Source organism: Leuciscus leuciscus (genome assembly GCF_965113295.1).
Source record: "Leuciscus leuciscus genome assembly, chromosome: 7".
Classification (NCBI taxonomy): domain Eukaryota; kingdom Metazoa; phylum Chordata; class Actinopteri; order Cypriniformes; family Leuciscidae; genus Leuciscus; species Leuciscus leuciscus.
Genome location: NC_138731.1, coordinates 5,681,910 through 5,697,186, shown reverse-complemented (window position 1 = coordinate 5,697,186; position 15,277 = coordinate 5,681,910). Strand labels below are relative to the sequence as shown.

At 38.9% G+C, this 15,277-nt stretch overlaps 1 protein-coding gene across 2 annotated transcripts in view; it reads right to left on the bottom strand.

Annotated features, from left to right (window-relative positions):
* Positions 1-2,881: 2,881 nt before the first annotated feature.
* Positions 2,882-15,277, bottom strand: part of LOC309503448 (prostaglandin F2 receptor negative regulator-like) — a 46,512-nt gene continuing 34,116 nt past the window's right edge. Inside the window, exons 3-4 of one of the 2 annotated variants that reach the window (XM_082176281.1) lie at positions 6,338-6,754; positions 2,882-6,223 (exon numbers count right to left, since the gene is read on the bottom strand). In XM_082176281.1, the coding sequence (XP_082032407.1) occupies positions 6,219-6,223; positions 6,338-6,754 (422 nt within the window). In that variant the 3' untranslated portion in view covers positions 2,882-6,218. The remainder of the gene's footprint in view (positions 6,224-6,337; positions 6,755-15,277) is intronic. The other variant, XM_082176280.1, reaches the window with a different exon arrangement.

Genomic DNA, 15,277 nt, shown 5'->3' with positions numbered 1-15,277 from the left:
ATATATTGTAAATGGTAAATTTATTTACCATTTACCATATATTGTATAAAATTGGGGGGGGGGACGACACTGGTTCAGAATGAATGAATTTGTCTGCTATTTCTTTGCACAGTAGCTAGGTGTCACTAGTGAGCAATGCTGAATGAAGCTTCGAGTAATGAACCTTTGGCTGAAGCAATGGGCTGCGAGGTATCAGTGGTTCAGGAAGCCTCATTTTGCCATCACTAGTGAGAGCCCAAACGCAATTTATTTACAAAAAGAACACAATCAAACATAAAACAAAAACATGGCAAGGCATGAAAACTCAAAACTAAAGCAGGTTCACGTTCACGGACTAGAAAACAAGACTACAGGAGCCTGAACATGGAACAATCAATACTCAACAAAGACACAGGTCTAACAAGAGGGCTTAAATACACACAATACTAATGACAAGACAAGGGACACCTGTGAACAATTAACAATAAACCAATTACAATATGACACATGAACACATGGCAGGATCACAAGACTAAAACCAGGGGATCACATGACAGACAAAAGACAGGAACAAGAAACAAACACCCAAAACATGACAATAACCTATTGACATGCATAGCCTTTCTAAATTATAGAAAAACTGGGCACACAATGTTAACGTTTAGCCTACTTTGCTTAAATGTGATGTAATAATAGAAGCCTACATTTGTTTCAGCTCTAAATTTGTACTGTAATTTCAGTATTGTGATTATGAATTTGTTTAACTACAGTGTTTTGCTTGAATTTGAATGAGGTGAATATGAGATAATATGAATATGAGATAATAGATTGACATTATCTGCTACAGCTCTCAATGAGCCACGGCAGATTACGTAATGGAGAGAATAAACTGACACGTTTCAAAGTTTGTGATTATAGCGCCACTTAGCGATAAAAGGCAGCAAATACACATCCCCAATTTTACCACCGTGGGAACAGCAGTAATTATTCTGTTTTTATCAGAAATGATCAATTATTCTGGTTGAGTACCAACTGTACATCAACGACATGTGGATGTGTGGAAAGCCTCAACATCATCAAGATCTGTTAATTTGGTGAGTAGTTGTTTAGCTGTGGCTTGGGCACTGGGGAGTGAAGCTCGCAGTGTGGCCTCTAGGCGGAGCCATTCAAATGCATTTTCCGACCTTTCCTGACGCATAGACAACTCCTCTGAAAACCTCTGCTGGTGGAGTTAAACTTCAGCCAGCCAGCGCAAAATGTCCTCCATGTGGTACCAGAGAATGAGAGAGAGACAGATCTGTAGAATGCTGAGAGAGAGAGGGGAAAAAACATAAAAGTGTAGGTCAGAATCTGTCCTCAATTCTCACTTGCCCGCATTCTCCACCAGTTGTGGCCGGAGAAGAGAGGGCTATACGTGGTGAAATTACCCCGGAGGTTCCTTTATTAAGTGACAAAGATTATTAGATAATTAGTGCAGGTGTTCCAAGGTGCAGAAAAACTGGTGCTTCAGTGTAGAAGTGAAGCGGTGGCAACTTGCTGGAGTTTCTTAACAATCACTGGAGCCTACAGGAGAAAAGAACCAGAGAAACTGTTAGTCTGGTCTAGGGAGATCTAGTCTCCCCTAAGTTTCTTTCTGTTGTGCTTATATCCTCTTCCCCCAATGGCTCTCAGGTGGCTTGGGGAGTGCTTGGGGAGATGCCACACCAGAAAAATCACAAAAGTAGTCAACAAAAACACTTTCTAGGGCTAAGGCTCCTGAACATTAAATTGCTCACACCTAAGGCAGTTATTGTAAATGAAATGATCACAAAATAGATTTGATATATTCTGTCTTACCGAAACCTGGCATAAACCTGTTGATTATTTCGGTCTTAACGAGTCTTCTCCACCAGGATACTGTTATAAGCACGAGCCCCGTCTGATTGGTTGTGGCGGCGATGTTGCAACAATCTATAGAAATATTTTTTATATTACTCAGAAAACAGGAAACAGGTTTAATTCGTTTGAAATGCTTGTGCTAAATATTACAATATTTATCTCTCAGATATAAAAAAAAAAAAAAAACCCTACTGTCTCTTGCTTTAGCTATATAGATCCATGTATAGATCTCAAGAGCCCTATGTTGATAGAAAAGAGTTTTCGGATTTTCTCTCAGACCTATTGGTCACTGTCGATAAAGCATTGGTTGTCAGAGATTTGTAACATTCACATAGATAATACAAATGATGTGTTAGGGGTTGCCTTTACAGGTTTACTAAACTCCTTTGAGGTCAAGAAAAACATCACTAGACCCACTCATCGTTGTAACCAGAGCCGTCGCATAGACTGTGCGAATTGTGCAACCGCACAGGGCCTCGCTCCACTAGGGGGCCTCGCAATACTGCTGTTTTTTTTATTTATAAATACATTAGTTATGTATGATTTTGTATCAATGACATGTCTCTGTCAAGGTCACATAAAAAAATAAAAAAATAAAAAAAATCCAACAAATTAAGCGGGTTTTTCATTGCGCTTTGTTATTACGTAATGCGTCCTCACTGAAGACGGGAGAGGGGGAAAGCCAACATGTTAGCTGCAAGAGAACGGGACCGATTTCGCAAGCACGAATCAGGTTCTGAGAAAAGGAAAAAAATTTAAAAGAAGGAAGACTTTCATAAGTCACTGCGGGGATCGCTGGATAAATTTATCAGCACTTCCAGAGATGCGGTGGCAAAAGCTAGCATCTGCATAACCCACGCCTACACTGTGGCAGAGCCTAGCGGGCTTCATCAACAGCAGGACGGGAACGTAGGCACGGAGGATGACGGTGAAGTCCAAGGTGACGGATGAGGATAAATATCTGTGGTCATAGGCGTAATTTGCAGGTGGGACATGTCCCCACCACTTTTTGCCAGGGTCGATATTGTCCCCACCACTTTTTAAAACATCTCGCGGCACGAATGTACCAATTCTACAAATAAATAAAACATCTCCAGTTAACTGGCAGAGCATTCATTTCATTCGTTTTTTAAATAAGAGACGATCTAGCGCTGAAATGTGTTTTTTAAATCAAGTGATCAAAGTGCTCATTGCCACTGCGATCAGAGGCGCGGATAGAGTGTTTTCTCGTGTGGCTCACGCACACACACCGCACTGTCTTCACTCGGACGCGCGCTTCAATCCGTTGCGGATACTCTATTCGTTCTGGTGAAATCACAAAACATAATGCACACAAACGTGTCCCTGCTTGATATACAACCACTGATGAACATAATCGGTTTTGATGAGAAAAAAAAAACGATACGAGAAAAAAAATAAACTATGCGAGTGCGGATTAGAACCCAAAACCTCTGACACGCTTGGCAAAAGTTCCCCCACTGAACCATTAAGATATACGGTGGTCAAATAGGTGGATCTATGTATTTATTCACATGAAAATTCTCGGCACTGACAACATATATCAGGCTACATCTCATTAAACGACAAATTAAACCCCATGTAGCCTACTATTTAAATAGATTGCTGGACATCGTAATGTAATTGTACATATATATATATATATATATATATTATGAATGAAAAGTGTCCTAATCTATTTGTTTAAACTGTCATGATGACAAAAATAAAGCGACTGAGCTGACTTGATGTAAAGCCACTCGTTGCACAGTTGATTTTTTTCCCTCTGAAATAAATAGCAAAAAGTCATAGCTGAGACTGTGCATGATTATGCTGTATTATTCTACTTGATAAAAACGTATTGCAGCGAGATTATGCGTGCAATAGAACTAGAACAGCTACGTCCGTATGACCGTTATTCATGGTTAAAAGTACATGTGTGAATGGTTGTTAGACTAACGGTTACTAAACTAGCAGCTAGGTGGAGCACAGCTTACCTTTACCTTTGTCCGGATTACTGTGTTCCCACTGTTTACCGGCTTTATGATCTGCAGCTCCTGAACCCATCCATTTGTGAACTGCACATGAGACTCCAATGACTTGTAGCTTTGGAACTGTACTGAAGTGTAGGTGCTCACACCACAAACAAGGTAGCCGAAGATGTCTGTGATGCAAAACTGCGGCAGCAAGTCGTCGTCGGTGCTCCATTCTTTGTTGGGAATTTCATATGGATCTAAACCATTAATAGTGCCGATTTTGTCCACATACCGGTCCCTGGCTTCCCTATTTAACGTATCCCAGTAAATTCCACATCCTTTTCGGGATTTTAACATCTTTTTTCTTTTTCTTTCTCCCAACTCTGTTTCTTCTCCTCGTTCGACTTGCTGTATGTTTACATTCGCGAGGCCATCACCACATCCCAGAATGCAACACGGCACCCAAGCCCTATAGAGCATCCACATCAAAGAGCAGGGCCTCGCATTTCAAGTTCACACAGGGCCTCGCACCCCACCTGCGACGGCACTGGTTGTAACCATATACTAGATTTATTTATATCACATGGAACTAATCCTACTGATATAGATATTCTGCTGGAAAGTGCTGATGTCACTGATCACTACCTTGCAACGTGCATATTGCGTACTGCTGATATTTGCCATATTGCGCCACGTTATCGTCTAATACAATTATCCCAACCTCTATAGTTAGATTCACAAATGCCTGATCGGTCTCTGTTGCTCAGTGTACGCATGAACACAAATGGGCTTGTTGAAATGACTAGCAGTATAGGCACCATTTTCTCTAGTAAATTAGAAGCTAGTGCTGGGCGGTATATCGGTTCATACCGAATACCAGTGTTTAGTTTTGTTATGATATGAATTTTTAATATACCGCAATACGTATGTTGTATGTCGCTATGACACTGTTTGAGAGGGGCCCCTTTTCACTGTTGCACTGTGGTGAGGACACAGCTGTATGTGTTACTTAGCGTGACGGTGAAGATGGATAGGTTAAACTATAATTGATAGCTGTCAGATTATATTACATTGGATCACAATATCAACACTGCCCCCACAAACTAGATTTTCCAAAAGGCTTTGACATCACTGAACAAACATGAGCACTGCATTTCACAGTCAAAACGTGGCGCGGGTGTTTTAATATTGATGTATATTTGAAAGGAACTGACTTTTTTTATTTTTTTTTAATGTTATTTTCATTTAACCTTGCTTTATCTTTCATGATAAGTGAGACAAGTGCTGTCTCTGTAGAGTGGGGATTATGTCAGACGGAGCCAGGAAACGGACGCATCCAGAAGCATACAGGTGAAATGCCATCTTGAAAAAGACACAACGTCACCCGTGCTTGCTCTTTTAGGAAAAAAAAATGCTCTTTTAAGCGCCCAGGAGTGTAGTCGCTGCACTTAGCTCTGCAAAGTATCTCAATGCAACCACCGCTGAACAGGCTTTCACACCAACACAGAACACTTCCCTCTTGTTCAGCTCACACAAACGATGATTGTCAGAGTGCTGAGTTATACAACTGATCGGCTCCTAAGCAAAAGCTTGAATGAGTGAGTTGCATGCTGCCTTATATACCCATTTGTACCTGGAGATTTGCCATACAAATCTCACTCACCAATGTGCATTGGCTTGTTTTGTTATCACACGAAGGTGATTGGGCTCTCAGGCGAGATCCCATTGCGTCAGTCAGTTCTGACGTAACGTTGAATGTGACTGATATGCACTCTGAACTAACATGAACATTTTTATTAAGTAACATTAACAAACGTTAAGAAATGCTGTAAAAAAAGATTGCTCATTGTTAATGTTAGTCAGTGCATTAACTAACGTTAACAAATGAGACCTTATTGTAAAGTGTTATCAGTTATCTCATTAATGACGTCAACTGGATTTGGCCAAGATGTCCAATGTCCTTTTCAGGATCTTCCTGTGACCCTTACATTTTCTTATGTCCTAGAACACACACACATACTCACATCCATGTACCGTGGGTACATCACACAACAGTTTATTGTTGTACTGCATATAAGGTATTTTCAGGTAAATATAATTAAGTAAATACTTTGGCTAAGTAAGTTTAGTAAAAAGCAAAAATAGACAAACAAAAAGACAGGATAACTGAAAATTTATGAACAATTGGATCATTTGACAAATTAAAATGTTTATAGGTAACAAAGAATTAGACTAATCGAAATAATTACATATACAAAACATGTTTATATTTTTATACAAAATACATTTTCATTGTTGCGGTTCACTTCTTTTTCTTTGTCTTCCATCATTCTCTTTGCTTTTCGTCATTTGTTGCATGCAGACCTTAAATAGTTTATAATGTTGTTTTTAGTCTGTTAAGACATGTATATGGCAACATTTTAAAATTGAAAATAAATTAAAATGCTCTACGTAACAAATAATTAATAATAAATAATATAATATTTTGGAAAATGAATTTGACTCACCTGTGGGCGTAACCACAACCTTCCCCATCTCCTCAGACTTCTCCAGAATCTTCCTCCAGTTTCTTCCTCCTTCTCCCTGCCTCACCCACTCCTGGGCCGAACACACATACTCCCCTTGGTCTGACGGCTTTGCACTCTTCAGGGCTAGTCCATAAAAGCCACCTCCAGGAAAGTCCAAGCGAATCCCATAGTCTGTGTAACGCTGAATGTAGTTGCTCCCTACTTTGATCTTATCATCTGGCCCGAATGTCAAGATTTCCTCCAACATTCCGCTCTCTTTCTTGATGGACCAGCTAACAGAGAGGAAGGTGTGCTCTGTGAAGCCCCGTATCGTGTTACACCGAAGCTCCACGGATTCTCCCTCGGACACCGCAGACTTGGGAATGGCTGGAGAAACCTTCAGACTGTCCCCGATCACTGGACACAACAGAGGACACTTTAAAGCAGGCAGGAGAAGGTGTGTCAAAAGGGTTTAAATGGTGTCAAAGTGTGTCAAAGGGTTTAATGTGTTCGAACAAACTAATTTAACTTCAGTTTGGTATAAATACAACATGATTGGGATATGAAGAATTTATTGAAGAGCATTTTTTCATATATTCATTTCAAGAAAAATATTTAAAAATATAGTTTATTACACATTTTATATGAATGGAATATTTTAAGCAGTGTTTTTTATCTTACACTGACCCTGAATCTTTTTCAAATGAACATTAAAATCATAGTCAGTTCCAAAGTCTTTTTCATAAGTCCGTATATTGAACTTTATCCTATAATCAAACAGTATGTTCAAAAAGGACCATCAAAATAAAGTGTTAACAAGTTTATTTAAACGTTGATATATATTTTTTACTTAAATTTTTTCTAGGGATTTTTGGCCGAAAAAGAACAAAGGCTGAAAATATAAGCCGAAAATATGCCGGCCCGCCCCTCCACGTTCAGCTCCACATGTTCCCTCCATGTTTTGTAACTTTGCGACCCTCCACTTCCGAAGATGCACAACTTCAAAGCGACTGGTCAGTGTTCCACTGTGTGTGTGCTCTGTCTCTGCTCAGTCGCTCACGGCCGAAACGCTCCACTGGACGATTCTAAGGGCCCACGCACTTTTGGGCCCCCAGAGATCGATTTTATTAATGGAATGGGTGCAGTAGGGGGCCCAACCTCATATTCTTTCATGGGGCCCAATATTGCTAGCAGCGCCCCTGATTGTACCATTCGCACGCAACGTCCATTTAAAAAACATGCTAATCATAAGCATGTCTTTTTCTTACACTATGTTTAACAAGATTTCATTTTTAATATGAATGAGTAGGGATATATATATATATATATAAACTAAATAGAAATGTGTTCACAAACTAACAAAACCATTATTGAAACTAAATAAAACTAAACTGAAATTTATAGGAAATTTAAAAATTATATTAAAATAAAAACGAATTTAAAAATGCAAAACTATAATAACCATGATAGGCCTACTCACCATGTTACAGCACAGTAGGGCTATTGCAATCAGATGCAAATAGAAAGAAAAAAAACACCCACAAATTAAGAAAACATCTTCATCAGTTTCACAACACACGTGTGCTCCAAATACTCACAGCACAACCAAATACAGAAACGCGCTGCAAATAACACAGACCACAGCGGAGATGTTTCCAGGGGAACCAAATAAGTGACTAACCCGGCTGGGACGTGCTTACAGCTCAAAAGTCGACTTTATTTTATTTTATTTTATTTTATTTTATTTTATTTTATTTATTTATTAGGGGTTGCATGAAATGCTGAAACCCTATTGTAATTGTAAGGATTCGTAAAACGCATCGTGCAGGACAAACCGTAAGGCCTAGAGACGTGAAACCTGGCCAGATGGTAGGCCTCAATTTGGGGACAACCTATCAGAGTATGACCCCGATTGGCCCATAGGTGGCGCTACAGCAACCAAAAGTTCAAAATTGCTCATAACTCTTAGACCGTTTGTCCCAGGATCAAGTGTCTTATATCGTTGGAATCCTTGGCTCAAGGCGGACAAAATGGCTATCTCCGATTTGCTGGCCCTTCAGGCGCCAATTTCGAGTAAATTGCATTTTTTTGAAAAACCTATTTTTGCGAACTTCTCCTAGGTTTTTGGCCCGATCGAAACCAAACCACTGCAAGAATATTCTCTGGAGTCTGACAATCAATAATCATCCAAACAATTCAAAATTTCAATTAACGGTCGATAAGGGGAACCAAAATATTTGATGGCACCAGGGCCACTTTTACTTAAACGGTTATAAATTGTGAACGGAAAGATATTTTTTTGCTAAACTTGGGGTACATCTTGCTGAGCTCAATCTGAGATCACTTGAAAAAAATCGCAACAATTGGCCACTTGGTGGCACTATAAAACGGTTATAACTTGTGAACGGAAAGAGATATTTTCGCAAAACTTGGGACTAGGGGTGTCGCAATATACCGGTGTTTACGATAATTGTGATATTCAAAGCATGAAATATGGACACCGTGTTAATTTAGAGTGTGACAATATACCGGTATTGGCGATAACCACAATGTTTAAAATGAATAGGACTCTTATGATAACATGACACGTAAATACTCCAGCGCCAGTACCTGGTTGACCTCTCAGGTGGCAGTATTGCACCCGCTGACACCTGTCAAATAAGAAGACGATGCAGCAGCGCTCGTCCGCGCCCGCGCAGCTAGAGTGGAACACTCTGTCCACACCCGAAAAAAGTAAGCTCGCCAGTATTAAGAACAGAGTTCTTCGGCTTCAAAGAAAACAGCACCTTAAAGGTGGTCGCACACCGGACGAGAAGCGCAGCGCCACGTCTTTAAAATTCGAACACATTCTGTATGAGTGTAGGCTACACACACCGGCGGCCGCGACGCCCAGCAACGGCTCAGGACCATGTTCAAAATCCTGCCGCGACACAGAGCGTCATTTACATCGTTTTATATTAACTTTACATTATATTTGTCTCAAATTATCGTAAAAATTTCACCCTGTGCTGCAATATACATTTAATTTTACATTAATTTACAGAAATCAGCTGCTTGAATGAAAATGGCTGATGTTATCGGATTTTCAGGTGATAGTCTCAATTCATTCAGTTTACGGACTCTCTGAGGTAAAGTGTTCAGATCACAGACTCAGCAACTATTATTTAATTGTACAGTGTAATCATAACATAGTACAGACATTATCTCAATTCCATAATGTCCTTAAACAATGATATTGCTGGCCATAAACTGAGACGCGCGTGCGTGTGCGATACCTCGAGTTGTCAGACGCGACGTGGCTATTATTTTACTAGTCATGGAATGGGAAACGTGACATTAACTGTTAACAGGGGGTTTCTGTGTTCATATATTAATAAAGGGTGATTATTAAAATTAAGAACCCCGTTTTCTTTACTCATTTTATTTTTAGGGCCCGAGCACCGATGGTGTGAGGACCCTCTTGGAATTGCTCTGTTTATTATTATTATTAGGGCCCAAGCCCTGAAAGGGCGAAGGCCCTATTGTTTTCGGTAGAATTATTTATTATTATTATTATTCTTATTTTTCTGTCAACCTTTCGGGCACTTTTGAGACCCTTAACGTGCTCAAAAACTCTTGAAACTTTACATACAAGTCGGAACCCCCTGCCATCAGGGATGGGTTGAAGCTGGTACCCGGGCGTGGCAGGGGGGCTCAACAGCGCCCCCTTGAACGGGGTCCCAAAACTTGGTCCATAGATCAAACACGCTTGCATGAATTAATTTGAAACTCAAAACACATATAGATATCATCGGGCCGAACAACTTTCGTGCTCTAAGTTTTACGCCAGCCCAACAGGAAGTCGGCTATTATGGGTTGTTTGGAAAACGCTTGCTGTGGAATGCGAAGTACTCCTCCTAGAGAATTCATCCAATCCCCACCAAACTCGGTGTGCATGAAGTCAAGACATTGAGGATTCTAAATTGCGGACGGATTTTTGATATCTCGAACGGTTTGGCCGTGGCGAGGAAACGAATTTATGGCGAGAAAAGAGAAACACGAAGTGGAATAACTTCTGCATACATTAACTGATCTTGATGAAACTTCAGCAGTGTGTTCGTGGTAAGAGGCCGATCAGATGGATGTAACTATTGTGAGTCAAAGTTATAGCGCCACCAACTGGCAGCAGGAAGTGTGTCACTTTCAACATGCTTTTGACAAAAGTGGGGGGGTTAGTTTTAACTACAGTAAAAAAAAAATTGTTTGTATATTGTACTCATCAAGCCGGACAACTTTCTAATTTACATTCATTAGCTCCGGCCATCAGGAAGTCAGATATTTTGGTCTGAATGTGGATTTTTTTGCTAAATCAGCCTCTGAAGTTTTAGCCACTCCTCTTAAACTATTTATTTTATTCCCACCAAACTTTTTCAACATGATGAAAATACATTAAATATGCTAAATTGTGAACGGATAATAAATATCTCAAACGGTTTTGCTATGGCGAGGGATTAATGTCCAAAAAGGAAACACTAAAAAGCCTCAAATCTTCTAAAAATGTAATTATATACCATTTATTTCTATATAAAAGTATACAAATATTACAACTAAACCCATTTTTTTCTGTTTTTAAAAAGAATTTTATTCTAATTTTATTCTAAAATTGAAAAAAACAGTAAAAAAAAAAAAAAAGTCATGCATAGGGCTATTCTGCCCTCTTGTGTCCAAAAGGACATCAAAATAGTATATACAACTTTTTACTAGGTAGGCCAATATTGTATTTAAACATACATTTATTAGGTATGTGTCTGGAGATATTTTCCCACCGGTTAATCGACGTGTGACACGAGCGGGTGCTTTTAAATTGCTAATATAAATGTGAAAGAAAAATACGGACGTCCGCACGGACATTGATAATGTTCCACACACAAATCACACACACGTTGGAAAGAATGATACTTTTAAACATAACACTAAACCGCCATTAAGTGTCGCCAGGCGACCGTCTTAATGAGTGAGTCATTGATTCATTCGTTCAAACGATTCGTTTGAATGACTGAGTCATTCATGATTAAGACATGTTTATGGATTGATCATTCAATCGGGCAAGTAAAATTCTCTTTCAGGTTGGCCTATTGTATTTATATATAAATATATTAGGGATGTGACTGTGGGAAAATTTTCCCACCGGTTAATCGATGTGTGACATCGCTGGGGGCTTTTGAATCGGTAACTTAAAAACGAAAGTAAAATATGTTCGTCCGCACGGACATTGATAATGGTGCAGAGCGAGCGCATTGCAATCTTGATATCGCAGTCTGTTCATTATAGCCTTTATAAAATATAATAATAAAATAGTCAACCTAACATATAAAAATTACACTGCTCTGAATAGTATGAATTGTACTGACTATTTAAACACAGTAATCACCGCTAAACTGTGATGTTTCCAAGCACATATTTGCGCATGTGAAGAGGATAATTTTTCCCTTCAATAGTGGAACGTGAGTGAAGTACAAAGCCTATAATAAACAAATGTTTAGCATCCAAAAAATGTAATATATATATATATATATATATATATATATATATATATATATATATATATATATATATATATATATATTTATATATATATATATAACAAAAAAAATAAAAAAAAAATAACAAAAAAAAAAATATATATATATATATAAACACACTTAAAAAAAAAAAAAAAAAAAAAAAAAAATATATATATATATATATATATATATATATATATATATATATATATATATAAATATAGCTGCGAGCAGCGATGGAGGGCCCAAGCCGGTGAAACCGCCACCCCGGTGCCTTTAGTGTAACTAAAGGCACCAGGGTGGCGGTGCCACCGGCTTGGGCCCGCAATCGCTGCTCGCAGCTATATTTATATATATATATATATATATATATATATATTTAGGGCCCAAGCCCTGAAAGGGCGAAGGCCCTATTGTTTTCGGTAGAATTATTTATTATTATTCTTATTCTTATTTTTCTGTCAACCTTTCGGGCACTTTTGAGACCCTTAACGTGCTCGAAAACTCTTGAAACTTTGCACACGGGTCAGAACCCGCGGCCATCAGGGCCGGGCTGAAGCTGGTACCCGGGCGTGGCAGGGGGGCTCGACAGCGCCCCCTTGAACGGGGTCCGAAAACTTGGTCCATAAATCAGACACGCTTGCATGTAATAATATGAAACTCGGTACACATATAGATCTCATCGGGCCGAACAACTTTCGTACTTTTACTTTTTACGCCAGCCCAACAGGAAGTCGGCTATTATGGGTTGTTTGGAAACGCATGCTGTGGAATTTAATGTACTCCTCCTAGGGAATTCATCCATTCGCCTCCAAACTCAGTCAGCATGAAGTCAAGACATTGAGGATGCTAAATTGCGGACAGATTTTTGATATCTCGAACGGTTTGGCCGTGGCGAGGACACGAATTGATGGCGAATAATGGAAACAGGAAGTGTGTTATAACTTCTGCATACATTAACTGATCTTGATTAAACTTCAGCAGTGTGTTCGTTGTAAGAGGCCGATCACATGGATGTGACTATTGTGAGTCAAAGTTATAGCGCCACCAACTGGCAGCAGGAAGTGTGTCCCTTTCAAAATGCTTTGAAATCACCCTCTTATTTTTACCCGATTTGCTTCAAACTTTATGTGTATAATGTAAACACACGGCAGATGTAGACCTGTGAAAGGATTTTTGATATCTTTAATACTGTTGCCATGGCAACGCTTCAAACTTTAATATTCTTTTTTGATGCTTTTGAGACTCTTAACATACTTGAAATTGGATGAAACTCGACAGACACATCACATTTATTAGCCCGTAGACATGTGCAAAGTTTCAGAAACGGGCGTGGTGAGGGGCTCAGTAGCGCCACCTTTAGTCATAAGTGGGGGGGTTAGTTTTATCAACAGCAACAAAACTTGGTATGTGTATTGTTCTCATCAAGACGGACAACTTTCTAATTTACATTAACGATCTCTGACCAACAGGAAGAGAGATATTTTGGTTTGAATGTGGATTTTCTGAAGAATTTTCTCTCCCTCTCTCTGTGTCTCTGTGTGTGTGAGGGGAGGGGGGATTTGACTATTGCTTTTATATTGTTAATCAAGGTTTCAGGGGCTTTTGGGGTCCTTAACGTGCTCAAAAACTCTTGAAACTTTACATACAAGTCGGAACCCCCTGCCATCAGGGACGGGTTGAAGCTGGTACCCGGGCGTGGCAGGGGGACTCAACAGCGCCCCCTGGAATGGGGTCCGAAAACTTGGTCCATAGATCAAACTAGCTTGCATGAATTAATATGAAACTCAGCACACATATAGATCTCATCGGGCCGAACAACTTTCGTGCTCTAAGTTTTGCGCCAGCCCAACAGGAAGTCAGCTATTATGGGTTGTTTGGAAAACGCTTGCTGTGGAATGTGAAATACTCCTCCTAGAGAATTCGTCCAATCCCCACAAATCTCGGTCAGCATGAAGTCAAGACATTGAGGATGCTAAATTGCGGACGGATTTTTGATATCTCGAACGGTTTGGCCGTGGCGAGGAAACGAATTTATGGCGAGAAAAGAGAAACACGAAGTGTTATAACATCTGCACACATTAACTGATCTTGATGAAACTTCAGCAGTGTGTTCGTGGTAAGAGGCCGATCAGATGGATGTAACTATTGTGAGTCAAAGTTATGGCGCCACCAACTGGTAGCAGGAAGTGTGTCACTTTCAAAATGCTTTTGACAAAAGTGGGGGGGTTAGTTTTACCCACAGTTATAAAAATCAGTACGTATATTGGTCTCATCAAGCCGGACAACTTTCTAATTTACAGTCATTAGCTCAGACCAACAGGAAGTCAGATATTTTGGTTTGAATGTGGATTTCTTTGCAAAATCAGCCTCTGAATTTTTACCCAGTCCTCTTAAGTGGTTTATTTTATTCCCACAAAACTTTTTCAACAGGATGAAAATACATTAAAGATGCTAAATTGTAAACGAATAATAAATATCTCAAACGGTTTTGCTATGGCGAGGGATTAAAGTAATGTCAAAAAAGGAAACACTAAAAACCTCCTATCTTCTAAAAATTTAATTATACACCATGTATTTCTATATAAAATTATACAAATATCAGAACTAAAGCCATTTTATTCTTTTTTTTATATATATTTAATAATTGTTTAAGTTTAAAAACATCCAGAATGTTTTTTTAGTCCAAAAAATAAATTATGTAATTCATAGTGCTATACTGCCCTCTTGTGTTCAAAATCAGGTAGGCCTATTGTATCTATATGAAAATATACTAGGTTTGTGACGGTGAGAATATTTCCCCACCGGTTAATCAACGTGTGACACCGCTGGGGGCTTTTGAATCGCTAACTTAAAAACGAAAGTAAAATATGATCGTCCACACAGACATTGATAATGGTGCGGAGCAGAGCGAGCGTTTTCAATAAATTCCTATGGAAGTAGGAATGAATATATATATATATATATATATATATGTATTGTTACATTTATATATGTATATATATATATATACAGTATATATATATATATATATATATATATATATATATATATATACACACATATCGTCGCTGCCCGATGAAACTCACGTATGTCCAAAACGGTTACTTTTCAGGAAGTGAAAAAAACACCGTAATTTCAAAAGCAGTTGAACGTAGCATTGTCATACTTTGTACGGCATCTTTAAATGTAACCATATTCTTGCCAGTGTAATGATATAATCCACATTTGACCAAAATCGAGTTTAAATGGACATACGTGCATATTTTACAGTAACGGTGGTCGATACGCGTTCTTCCGATCATTAATTAGAATGGCCAAGTCGCGTTTTATATTGACAGATGAATAGGCTACGCTCAGTTTATTAAATAGCCTACGTCTCAGTTTATTAAATGTC